The sequence below is a fragment of the Pituophis catenifer genome, unplaced genomic scaffold, assembly GCF_029215685.1.
Source record: "Pituophis catenifer annectens isolate HBS135680 unplaced genomic scaffold, rPitCat1.0.hap2 SCAF_2, whole genome shotgun sequence".
Lineage (NCBI taxonomy): Eukaryota > Metazoa > Chordata > Lepidosauria > Squamata > Colubridae > Pituophis > Pituophis catenifer.
Genome location: NW_027256882.1, coordinates 98664098 through 98677125, shown reverse-complemented (window position 1 = coordinate 98677125; position 13028 = coordinate 98664098). Strand labels below are relative to the sequence as shown.

The window sequence follows — 13028 nt, the reverse complement described above, 5'->3', positions numbered from 1 at the left end:
AATAAATCAACTCTTATAACACAACTTTCCCAAGTCTAACTCTAATCAACTCTTAACAGCAAGATAGAATTCTAGAATGTTCAAATCCAAAGAAAGACTGAACAGATAAAAGGTTTTTTCCAAACACACACACTTCGGCACAATCAAGAATAAAGATAATATTATGAAGAAAGTGAATGTATACTTATAATTCTAGTTAATTATAAGACTCTGGAAACAATTCACCAGTACTGAAATTGGACAAAGCCCTAAGGGTCGATTCAAATATACTATTTGAGTCTTGATTTATCAGCACTTGATTATGAAACAGTTCACAATCAATATCTAAAGGTGTGAACAGCATTCACTGAATAATGTCTCTGACCACATCAATCTGGCGTGCTCAAGCTAGGCTGATTGTTTCAGCCACACAAACTTTTGCCACAATTCTGTTCAAACATTCAATCTAAGCATGGAACCCTTCAAGGCCAGAGGGATCTGGAGATGGCTATGCTAGTTAAGGTCAACTTTTGATCCTGACAAATTCAGTGTGCAGGTCTAAAAGCAAGTGCTAGTTGCATTTTTTTTTTTTTTTGCACTTACAGTAGATGCATAATCAGTGTTTTCCTTTCTGACTTCCATATTGAGAATGGATGGAATGGGTGATGCACAAGGGGTCACTGGGGGTACAAGAAGCCCATAGACAAGTCTTCCTATACATTTTGGCAATTTTTCCAAGGTCAGCTAAATACCTGACTAGTGCTAACATAATCAATGCATATCTATATTATTCACAGAGGTTCCTGGTTCTGTCATATCTAGCATTCTTTGTTAATTTATATACAATGGATCTACATTTTAAAGACCTCCTTTCCATAGTTCAAACTTGTCACAATTGGCCTATGCTGCCTGTTTTATCAATCAAGAGATTGTTTTAGCAAACAATCCAAAAAAAGTACTTGGGACAATAACTGATGTTGGGAAGCTTAATTAATCTAAACCTATTTCTTTTAGGTCTTCTATTTCATTTAAGCAACAAACGTTGGAGCACAACAACCAGAAAGAAGGCATCTCGTTCCTCAAGGAGGTAAAGCAGTGGTAGCTGAAGAATTCTACCTATGGTGCTACTGAACACATGCTTTTAACTGAAAGTGTTCAGGCATCACTTTTCAGGATCACTGTAACCTTACCTCTAGGCTGGGTGTCTGGGTGCTCTCTGTGAAATGTTCCCTTGACAGCTGTCCTGCGGTATACCACATGGGTCCTTCCTTCTTCCTCCTCCTGTTTCCCCTTCTGCAGAGGTTCAATGAAATACTCGTCCTTGTCCGTGCGAATCATGCCAGCCTGAAGTGACAGGGCAAAGATTGAACATTTCAAATTACTGCCCATGCTGCAGACATTTTGAATAAATCTCTACAATATGCACAAGCACACTTTAGCCTTCTCCAGGGAGCAGTTAGGATGCAGATAGTAAGCAAGATGAATTCCTGATTAGAGCAACATCAGTGCCTGTGCTTGACAAGGAAGGGCAATAGTAAAGCATTAGACTAAAGGGATTTCTTCTGGAATCTAATTAACAAGAGCCGGGATTATGCTATAGGAGGAGAGGGAGTCATGATCCAAACACCATTACAGTCGAAGAATTTATAATAGTCATTTGCATGAAGTTATAGTGGTAAAGTGCATTAAAATGGCATCAGAAGTATGACACACAGGCTTTGAAAGAGAAAAGTCTTGAAACAAATTCTGCACTGGTTGCCTTCGCACTGACTTGGTCTACCAGTAAATAGCAAATCCAACCCAATTACATTGGGTGGAGACATCTTGGCTGCCATCCAAGGAGAAGGAGGAGGAAGACGAAGAAGAGGATTGGGTTGACAGCAGTTACAGATGGGGTGGATAAAATTTTATCTTCCATTTCCTGCCCCATTTTATTTGTCAAAGTGCCCAACAGAGATGAGTCTATGGAGAAGCCATGTTTTGTAATCCTGCTCTAGCACTCACTTCTGTGACAAAATTATAGTGGAGAATAGAATAGAATAGAATAGAATAGAATAGAATAGAATAGAATAGAATAGAATAGAATAGAATAGAATAGAATAGAATAGTTCTTTTTTGGCCAAGTGTGATTGGACACACTCAATATACATACAAACAATGAAGTGATAAATCACAAATCATCAGCTACAATCATAAATCATAAGATACAATGAACAAAGTGATAGTCATAAAATACCAACAGGAGTACGTAATAGTCCTACTACAAGGTTCAATAGTAACGTACTGTTGGGAGACCTGAAGGGCCAGTTGGTGATTTTAAAAAGTCTACCTATATGCTCCATAAGAGTTTGAATGAGTACAAATGCAAGGCTACGACCCTATCTTTCATTTGATTGAGATGCTGGACCCATGATTTTTTAAATATATTAATATGAAGGCAGGTACTTCTGAACCATATTGGAACCAGCATGTCTGCATTCAAGACACTTAAGCTTTCCATATAACTTTGCCACACTTCAGAGCCTCGGCTCCCCATGTGGGCAAGTAGAAGTGAGGGAAGGAAGAAAGGTCAGCAACTAAATTTCTTTTCCTTTTCTTTTCAATTAGTGAGCACAGAAGGGGGAAATGGTTTTTGAAATGAAGCAGATGTGGCAGGAAGATTTAATTTCTTCCAACCTGCACACACTGTGGTCCTACTCCCAGTTTGGACCCTTCACCTCAATAATGAAAGAAAATCAAAGAGTCAACTACATTCTACATACAGAAAGAAACTTTAATTGGATTGAAAATTACTATTGGGTTAGGGACTAAATTCTATCACTGAGTTTATAAGAAAGGGCTTTGGTTTAGTTCTGGCATTAGAAACCACACCAAGCTGAGCATGAACTTCCAAGTGCTGCTAAAAAACAGAAGTGTTGCATTTCAACATCACTAATTTGATCAACTACCCTGAGATTTCACATCATGGAAATTTAATTAATTTTATGCAACTGATTCGAGTTAGACATTGCCTGACTCTGAACCCACACTGGGCAGTGTACATTAGTAAAATTAAGTAAGATACAATAATTATTAAAGGAGTAAGAAGAAAGGAAAAAACAAGAATTAATAGCAAATGCAGCTAACCACACCTTCCCCCATCAATCAATCTGACCAAGAGCCCAACCACCCTACCTCAGCCTGGGAAAACAGCTAGGTCTTTAGGGCTTTATGGAATGCCATTAGGGTGGGAACCACTTGGATATCAGGTGAGACCTCAGTCCAGAGGGCAGACACCATGACAGAGGAGGCACGCCTCTTCAGTCTGCTAGATCACACTGTTTAATGGAAAGGACCCAACATATGCCAACTCTGTTGCATTGAAATAGGCGTTGGGAATTAAGAGACATCTTAATTGCACTGGTAGAGAGAAATAATGCTGGAGTGCCAGGATTCCAGAGATATTAGGGCTATTTCCCTATTTCACTCAGTGTATAATTTCTATGGTAAGTCATTTTGGGTACAAAAAGAAAAAGAAAAAAGAATTTGCATCCTGTCCCAAGATACCTCTAATTCAGGAGTGTTAATCTCAATTTCACTGAGGGCCACATCTGGGCGGTGTTTGACCTTGGGGGGCCGGGGGGCATGGCTGGGGTGGGTGTGGCCCGAGTGCTCTGCCAGTGAAAACAGGCTCCTAAGCTCCATTGTCAGCTGCAATGGCCTCCTGCAACCCTCTCCAAGTGAAAAGGACCTTGGGATGGATGCACGTGGTCCACCCAATCTCTGTTTTTGCTGGCAGGTCCTTTGCTGCCTGCTTTTGCTGAGAGCCGGTCCCTTGCTGTTTCCAGGGTGGCCCTAAGGGCCAGATCTAAGTACCCTATAGGCCAGATCCAGCCCCCAGGCCTCAAGTTTGACATCCCTGCTCTAATTGTATGGCTATTTTATTTTCTTTGGTTGTCTGGGGGGAATATTTTCTTCAGTCAATCACCCCCTTTTTGCTACAAAAAAAGTTGATATCAAGCTAGTACTTATACTTTACTTTCACCATGGACCCGAGTGGCATAAAGGTAACTGCACTTTAAAACTCTGTCATGTAACTTCTTACTGTAATTTAGATAGATTTCACATTAAACACAGGAAAACAGAAAACCAAACAAAACTAATCAGAATGATTTACAAGCAGTAAACTGAAAAAGGAAATTAGCTTCCCCCCCAACACTTAGGCAAAGTAATATCAATTTGGAACGTAATTTGGCATCATATTTCCATACCAGGAAGTGGGGGGACAAATTTGCAAATCTGTGCATAAAATTCAAACACAGTCTGAGAATAATTTCAATATTCACATAAAAGCAAGCAAAAATCTCTTTCTTTAAATCCCACCCAGGAGATCATTCAGAACATATTGTTCCTCATTCCTCAAATGGCTCCTCATTCTCCTAAGTATTTCTTTTGGCACTTTATGATGTTTTCCCATATGTAAAGAGGCAGCTGATACAAAAGGAGATCATGAATCATTCAGACACGCCCTTTGATATCACACTTATGTTATTATGGATGTGCTATGTTTATTTGTAGGAATTTATGGGAGATCACATGGGCTTCTTTGAAAGCAAAGGAACAGAACCAAACTATCTGTGTGAAGCTCGGTAATAGTGCCAAAGGCAAGAGAAAATAGGAAGATAGTTGGCAAACTAACCAATTCAAAACCTTGATTGCTAGTCTAGATGGATTAAGTAGGATAATCTCAGCATAGGGAGGCCAAGACCAGAGTCGGCAGAGATGTTTGGAATGAGAGAGCTGTAATGGGTAGGACCAACAAGCACAGTTCTTGGCTCCTACGTAGTTGAGATTTTCTACTGGCTTAATGTTGGAACAGAGCTATGATCTGGGCATTGTTTACGTAGTACCAGAAAATTGCATTGATTTATTTTCTCATTTATTTAAAGACCACTGCAAACAAAAATTAGGCTCTTTTTTTTTTTTTAATAAAAAAGTTTTTATTTTCTGATCAAACAAGTATACAATATAAACAATCATTCATACTATCATCAGAAAAAAAGGAAAAAAAATCAATTTGGTAAACTCAATCTTCAACCCCTCCTCACCACCCCCCACCCCCGACTTCCCAGAACAAAAACAGGGCATAGATTTCACCAAACATTCGCTAAAATAAACTAGCTAACTGCAAGATTTAATAACTCCCAAGACCCCTTAACTCCCCTTTTACAATTTCATCAACCTCCCTTTATATAAACACAAAGTAACATGTAATCCAATAACTCTAAGAATTTTAAAACCATTAACAAATCTTAAACATTCAAACCTAAAAACATTTTTCCCCCTCCTACTTTTCTCAAAGTTCAGATATTTTGAAATCTCATAACAAAAAATAAACCTTAGATATTCACTAATTAAATTTCTACATTTTTATAATTAACCATTAGTACATTAACTAGAAAACCAAAAAAGATTAATCAACCATTAATACATCATATTTAAAAATCAATATTCAACTTTATACTTTTTCCCCCTCAGTAGTTATAACACCTAAAACATAATCAATTTAAACCATGAATAAAACAACTACAAAGCCAAAAAAAAAAAATTAATCTTCCATTCTTGGTTTCTTATTTTGAAATCTCATAACAAAAAATAAACCTTAGATATTCACTAATTAAATTTCTACATTTTTTAAGTTTCTAAATTTCCCCCCTTCATTATTCCTCCCTCCAATTTTTAAAATTTAAAAGATAATCAACAACATAATTAACCATTAATACATAAACTAAAAAACCAAAAAGGATTAATCAACCATTAGTACATCATATTTAAAAATCAATATTTAACTTTATACTTTTTCCCCCCTCAGTAGTTATAATACCTACAACATAATCATTTTTAACCATGAGTAGAACAACTACAAAGCCAAAAGAAAAGGTTAATCTTCCATTCTTGCTTTCTTTTTATATTTTTTCCAATCTTTCTGCATCCCTCCTACTTCTATTTTGAGGAGGTTTTTCATTTTAATTTGAGGTTGATATAACTGCAAAAATTGTCCCCTTTTTAAAAAAGTTTCCTCTGATTTAGAGCCCCCAAATCGCCTCTTCATGCTTATATAAATCAGTTCATTCCTTCGTCTGTAAAACCAAAGTTTGTCAAGAGTTTGTGAAGAAAAGTTCAATTGTTTCTTTTCTATTAAATGTATAGATGCCACTGACAAGTCTCCTTCATCTTCTGAAACTTCGAAAGTCTGGTCATTTACTACTTTTTTCCAAACCAAGTCATAATTTTGAAGGATTCTATCAATTTTTCCGAAAAGAGCAGAGAGTAAGCTCGAAAATTCTTGAGAAAATTCTTCCACCCTCTCTGCTGCAATATCTCCTGAGTTGTCATCATGCTCCGTAGTTGTTTTGATTTCCTCAGTCATTTCTGTTGTTATCCCTTTAAGAATTGCTATTTGGTTACTTATAGCTGCAGTATGATTATTCATGGCTTCTTTTATAAATTCTGTAAGTTCTGCATCAAAATCCTTACAACTCTGTAAATCAGACAACTGTTTCGTTTCTGACACCTCCAAATAGCATCCAGCACTTTCAAGATCTCCTTTCTTAGAAGCCATTTTATTTTAAAGAAATTTTCTTTCTTCCCACAACCATAAAATCATAAAGTCAGAGCCATCCTTTTGAGCAGCATTCAGCAATTTCTTTATAAACAATCTTTTCCCAAACAGCTCTTCAAAATCTATTCCAGCAACTTAAAGCCAGTCTCTGAGCACGAGTCTATTAGCAAAAACTTTTTCTAACTTTCCCTTTTAAAATCGCAACAAAGAAACGCCATCTTAACTTCCAGCTCAGAAAATCCAATTAGAAACATTGTATCCCCGGAGTTAAGTGTTATACTTGCAAAAAGCTTGTCCTCCTGCTTCTGTTCCGCCTGCTTTTTTGAAATCATTTAATCTTCTGTTTGACAGCAGAAATTGGACGCAACACCTAGCTCTGTAAAAAAAAACAGAGTCCCCCCGGATCCGGAGCTTCAGTGGGCTGAACGGGGAGCTCTCACCCTCCTAACCCCTGGAATTAATCCAGGGGTTTTCAGGGAGCTCTACCCTCACCCACCTGCTCTCCTCCCCTTCTTTTCCCGAAGGGGAGATTTTCAAGCCGTTTGACAGCTGATTAACGCTGTCAGAACGGCTCAACGGAATCACGGGGGCGGCGGTCTAAAAAGACCGTCAATGGTGCTGTGGAGCCAACCCGGAAGTCCAAAAAAATTAGGCTCTTTTTAAAGATGGCATGCAAAATGGCAGATGTAATTTTGAAATCCATGGGGCAAATGTGCAGCAAAGGCTAGACAGTACCATATTTTTAGTCCTGTTGCACAAAAATATTTTTGATGCAGAAAAATGCACCTCATAGAACAATCAGAGAATCCCAAAATGGATGAATTATGGAATTCCTTCCTTTGTTCTTCCATATTTATCACAGTGTCATTAGTACAAGACATAATGTCCTTACTAAGTGCATAAATTAAATATTACTGCTGTCCCTTATAACATTATAGCAGTTTCTGTGTGGTGATTTCTAGATGAATAAAACTGAATGATGTTCATTCTGCTTTCAGGTCTAAAAAAGTCAACCTTGGTAAAGGAATGAACACTTCTGGAATAACTCAATGAGGCTGCAATGAGCACTGAAACTTGGATTATTAAAATTCCAGACAAGATGGCAGCTAGAAAATCTACAAAGATCAAAGAGGAATTTCCTGATAGTTGTTTTGTCAACAACTGACAAAAACAAATTATCTACAATTGCAATATAACACAGCACTTAGTTTTCATTTGCCGCATATAATGTCTCTGTCTCTACTGGATAAACCTGAGTCAATTCAAAATAACTTGTCTTCCTCTCAAAACATGAGGAATTTTTTTGCCTCACTAAAAGTGTGGACCAGAACTTGTAAATGTAAGTACATACATGTGGTGTAAACATTCCTTTAAAAACCCAGTTATCAGTTCCAAAGAAAAGATGTTTTGTTTTGTTTTAGCAAATCTGGATCTGGATAATTTTGACTTTAAAATTTAAATCTCCCCCCCCCCAGGTCTGTGAATTGTTCAGTTGTACTTAACTGAACATTTTCATTTCAGGTTTTTGTCCTTTCTCTCTTTTTAATAATTTTATTGAACTTATCAAAGTTTAAAATGCAAATGCAAATAATGGGAAAAGGGGGAAGGGAAAAGGGGAGAGAAAGAAGTATAGGAGAAAAGGGGGAAAAGAAAGAATAGCATTGACTTCCGAATCTTTCTGGTGCCATAAAATAAAATATTACATTTTATGCTGCAATGTTACATTACAGCCTCAACTTTTTACTTTTACATACTGTACATACATACTTTCTATAACAACAAACTTATCTAATCATCAAAATCCCAAACCAAAATTTATTTCCCCCCCACACTTCAAACAAAATCCAGAAGCAGTTTCTAAATAGAAACAAAGTTGGTTGTGTTCTTTTCTTTAATTACGTCAGTTAATTTAGCCATCTCTGCTAGTTCCATTAGTATTTCCAGCCATTCATCCATTGTGGGAATTAGAGTATCTTTCCATTTTTGTATCTAAAGCATTCTTACTAATGTCAACATATATAACAGCAAGGTTCCAGGGTTTTTTTTCCAAGTTCTTTGTCCATTAAGCTTTAAAAAAGTCTCTGACAGGCGCAAGCAATCAGAACCAAGCTTTTCAAACGAGTACTTGTTTATTGCATGCTAGCTCTCTATAATCATCAAAGAAAATTGGCAGTAGATAAGAATCAACGGAATTCAGGGAGGACTTAGATCTCTTGTGGACACAAAAGGATTTCAAACTGATGATGCACTTGACTCCTTCCTTGGGCTCAGCCGGGTCATCTCCTATAGTTTAATTTATATATTCATTTTAAGAATCTTCTGTATTAAAAAATGAGCCTTATCCCAGTATCTCTTTGCTTTATCAGAAGTCCACTAAAGATGGTAAGAAGTTCCTTCTTTGCATTTACATTTTCAGCATACATTTGAAATATCTTTGTGCATCTTTGGCAATTTATTGGGTGTTAAATACCAACAGTACTGATCCTAGGCATCAGTGGTGGGTTGCTACCAGTTCTGCCCCGCATGCGCACACACAAGCGAACCGGTAGCAAACTAAATTGAAACCCACTATTGCGAGTCATCATTCATTTTTGGTCCTTTTGGGATTTATCTTAATGTTTATCTTATTTATGATAATTTAGTTAATTTAGTATCTGGTTCTAAGGAAAGCCTACCAAAAATTGTATTTATTAATGGGTTCACTCCTTTTTAATTTAACTCAGTTAAAAAGATACAAGAAGCAAATTTAAGGGAACTAAACAGAAACAGGGAAGTGAAGGCTACTTAGCTTGGAGGTAACCAAAGGCAATGTCTCTTTTTATTTTCACTTTAAATAATACTTGCATATCCACATGCATGCTTCCAGTGAATCAAGGACTTGCTATAGTTTATGTTTCTTCTAAGAAACAGTTATCATTCAATTTGTATTATTGGGTGATCATTCCTTAGGAGGAAAATTGGGAAAAACATAGGAAATTCTACTCCATGGATTTTCAAACTAAAACTCAGGAGTCGTCTCTTGTATAGTATGGTGTTTTCCCTGCTTAGCTATGAATTTTTACAGCAAATATTTTATTCACTGGAGAAAAATTGTAGAAAAGAATCAAAGTTTTGCAGGGTAAAAAAAAAAACAACGAATGAGAAGGCTAGGATTATTCAAGTATTTTTTTAAAATACTTTAAAGAAGTATTTAGCATTAGGAAATTCTTATTGACAATCAGCACATTTTTCAACTCAGTTAAGTTATTCCATCTTTATTGTCATGAATATGCATGTTGTTTTTCTGTTTGTAAGATTGATTGATTGATTGATTGATTGATGTCCATTCTTTCTTTCATGCGCTCAAGGCAGCAGACCTAGCATTGTCTCAGCCAATTTTCCTCCACGACAACAACCCAGTGAGGAATTTTGAATTGAGGCTAGTTGGCTCATTTTGTGAGTTTCCATGGCTGAGAATCTCCCAAGTGCTGGACCAACACCCTAATCGCTCACCAAGCAGACTCTTAATTAAGGGATTGTACAGACATACAACGTGACAGAAAAACCACAACATATCTTCAAGTATATAAGGCTATTTACCTCAGTAATCTCTGATGGTCTTTTTAAATTAACTATGGATATGAATAATTTCATGCCATATTGTTTAGAGGTTAATCTTTTTGAAATGGTGATTGAAGGGGATGGAATGGAAAAAGTACTTTAATATTTCTGGAGAAATTAGTTGGATGATATCAGTGGAGATTTTCAGTCATCCAGGTCATGGTTGTCCCAAAGGAGCTTTTTCAAAAGGGAACTTGACTTTGTTTTTCTTTGAAGACATTTTGCTTCTCACCCAAGAACTTCAGCAAATGGGTGTGGAACCAGTACAATGCAGTAAGACATGTACAGATCTGTACATTGGAGAAACAAAACAACCGCTTCACAAAGGCAGGGCACAACATAGGAGAACAAACCCATCAGGACAAGATTCAGCAATCCATCTGCATTTGAAAGACAAAGATCACTTTTCTGAAGACAGCAAAGTCTACATTCTTGACAGAGAGGACTGCTGGTTTGAAAGATGGGTCAAAGAGGCCATCTACATTAAGATTGAACAGCCCTCTCTCAACATAAGGGGAGGGATATGACACTACCATCTCCTGTTCACAACACAGTCCTTTCAGCAGTTCCAAGAAGGTTCCACAACTATTTGCACTATTCAAGTGGTCCTTCAGGCACAGAATAACAGCCAAGTGGCCTCAACAGCTCTCAGAAACAGTGCTAACAACCAGATGACTACAAGGAATATAAATTCATTTATCCAGAACAGAAGAAGCTTCTTGGATGAGAAGTGAAATGTCTTCAAGCAAAAACAAAGTCTAGCTGACTTTTGATAAAGTGCCTTTGGGATAGTTGGATAATACTCAACTTTATGTGTTCAAAATATATTAGGGCTACAACTCTTAAAATTTCAGTCATGCTGGGAGCTTCAATGCCAAAACATCTCAAGGGTACCATGTGTAGTAAACACTCCTGATAATTAACAACTCTCCCCATTCACCTCTGACTTAATTCTTTTTGGTGATAGGACTGATTGTTGACACCGCTTCTATTTTAAGTTTCAAAACTCTCTATAAGTTTTAAAGTTCCAATAGTCAAATCTATAAATATATTCCATTAAAAAAACCTGATCTGTTGATGTTAGCTCAAGGGCGCACATCTTCCCATTTTTTAGTCCAGAGAAATTCTTGCACTTGACTAACCTAAGTCCATCTTTCCACCACCAATTTATCCTAAAACAGGATCAGGGCTGCAATTCATTGCATTAAAGAGGAGGACATTTCCCCCTCAACCCGGTCATTTTGAATGTCTTCGGTGGCTTTCCTTAAAAGTTTTAATTTGCCAGCATATTTGGAATTGACAGACATCTCCGGGTTTTACAGCTTGAGGTCCTATCACTAATTAAATGTCTCCTCTAGCTGAACACTCAGCAAGTGCTTTAATTGTTTCCTTATTAACATTCATATCACAGCTTCATGTTCTAGACCCGTAATAAAGTCAGCTTGCTTAGCTTCTACAGCTGCTTCTTAAAGCTCTGGAGTTCAGATCCATGCTGTAGCTTCAGCTTTAATTGATGTTCATTTTCTCCTCATTAGTACAAGTGAATATACATTGCTTTTCACCCTACAGAGTTTTATCACTGCTTTTTTACAACTAGAAGCACAGCAAGGAAATATAAGTAATTCCATTTTAATTTGAGGAGGGAAAAACTATTTTGGAGAGTGTAATTAGAAGAGAAAAAAATTCTATTTTGGAGGATTTGTTGATAATGCAACTCCAGAAGCATTGAATATTTGGACATTTTATCATTCTGATCACTAGAAGACAATTGGTCCTCTCCTCATCATTATGCTGCTATCCCCAGATTGAAAGACTTATCTTCAACCCATTTCACACAGGAAAAATTTCCACCATGCAGATAGAAGCGTGAGGTGCATCCTTTCCAACAGAACATATAACTTCATTCATAAATGTTACTTAACTTTTTGGATTTGTCCTTTGGCATCTTTCACTTTTAAATCCCATTTTTAATGGATTTCTTTCTTCTCACAAATATATGCTCAGTTTAATATATTGATTTTTGTCCCCTCATTCTCTTGCCTCACAGGTTGGCTCTTGTGAAGGTCTGGTGGAGGGATTGCTATGCATACAACTTCGGATGACGGTTGGCGTAGAAATCAAACAACAAATTGGAAAGCTCGAACCAAAATTGTCCCCAGATTTTCCCTGAAGGATTGATCCCAATATTACTAACTATAGGTAAGTAATAAAGTAATTTATGGCATAATTTCACTATTTTTGAAAACTTCTTCAAGCATTTCCCAATGTAGAGATGTGTATGTACTGACTAAACAGTCATGATATCAGCTAATCAGTAAGGTGGCCATGATTTATTGACTAGAGAGGAATGGAATTCAATTGTGAATGAACAACAACTCCTTTGAAATTTTACAATGAACTTTCCTGTAAAGAACTAAATTCAACAAAATAAATATTGAATAGCAAATTTCCAGGTTCAAACTCACTTCAACACCAGAATATAAACTCAGGACATACAGAAATCTTCATTGTCAAAAGATGGAAGCTGACCTAGAGAGTCACTATGTTTAGGTCTAAGTTATCTGATTCTGTTCACTGCTTATAGCACCATAACATCCTAGGTAAAATCATGGTAGATATTTGTCCTGGATTTCCTTTCTAAGCATTTAGTGCTGGGTCTAAGGAAGACATTATTTGATTTCCCACTGCATCCAGTTGAGCTTTGCTTTGAGCCACTGTTTGAAACCTGAAAATGGCAGCTTTCTTGAAAAGAGATTGAAAATCACTGCTGTTGAAATCAGCACACATGCAGTGTTAGAAGGTCCATTAGAGATAAATTTGCTACAAACTTCTGTAAGCAAGAAGAAGG

The 13028-nt window shown here is 36.8% G+C and overlaps 1 protein-coding gene across 1 annotated transcript in view; it reads right to left on the bottom strand.

The window, feature by feature from the left end:
* Positions 1-13028, bottom strand: part of ADAMTS2 (ADAM metallopeptidase with thrombospondin type 1 motif 2) — a 282339-nt gene that overhangs the window by 167522 nt on the left and 101789 nt on the right. Inside the window, exon 3 of the mRNA XM_070933879.1 lies at positions 1170-1323. Within this exon, the coding sequence (XP_070789980.1) occupies positions 1170-1323 (154 nt within the window). The remainder of the gene's footprint in view (positions 1-1169; positions 1324-13028) is intronic.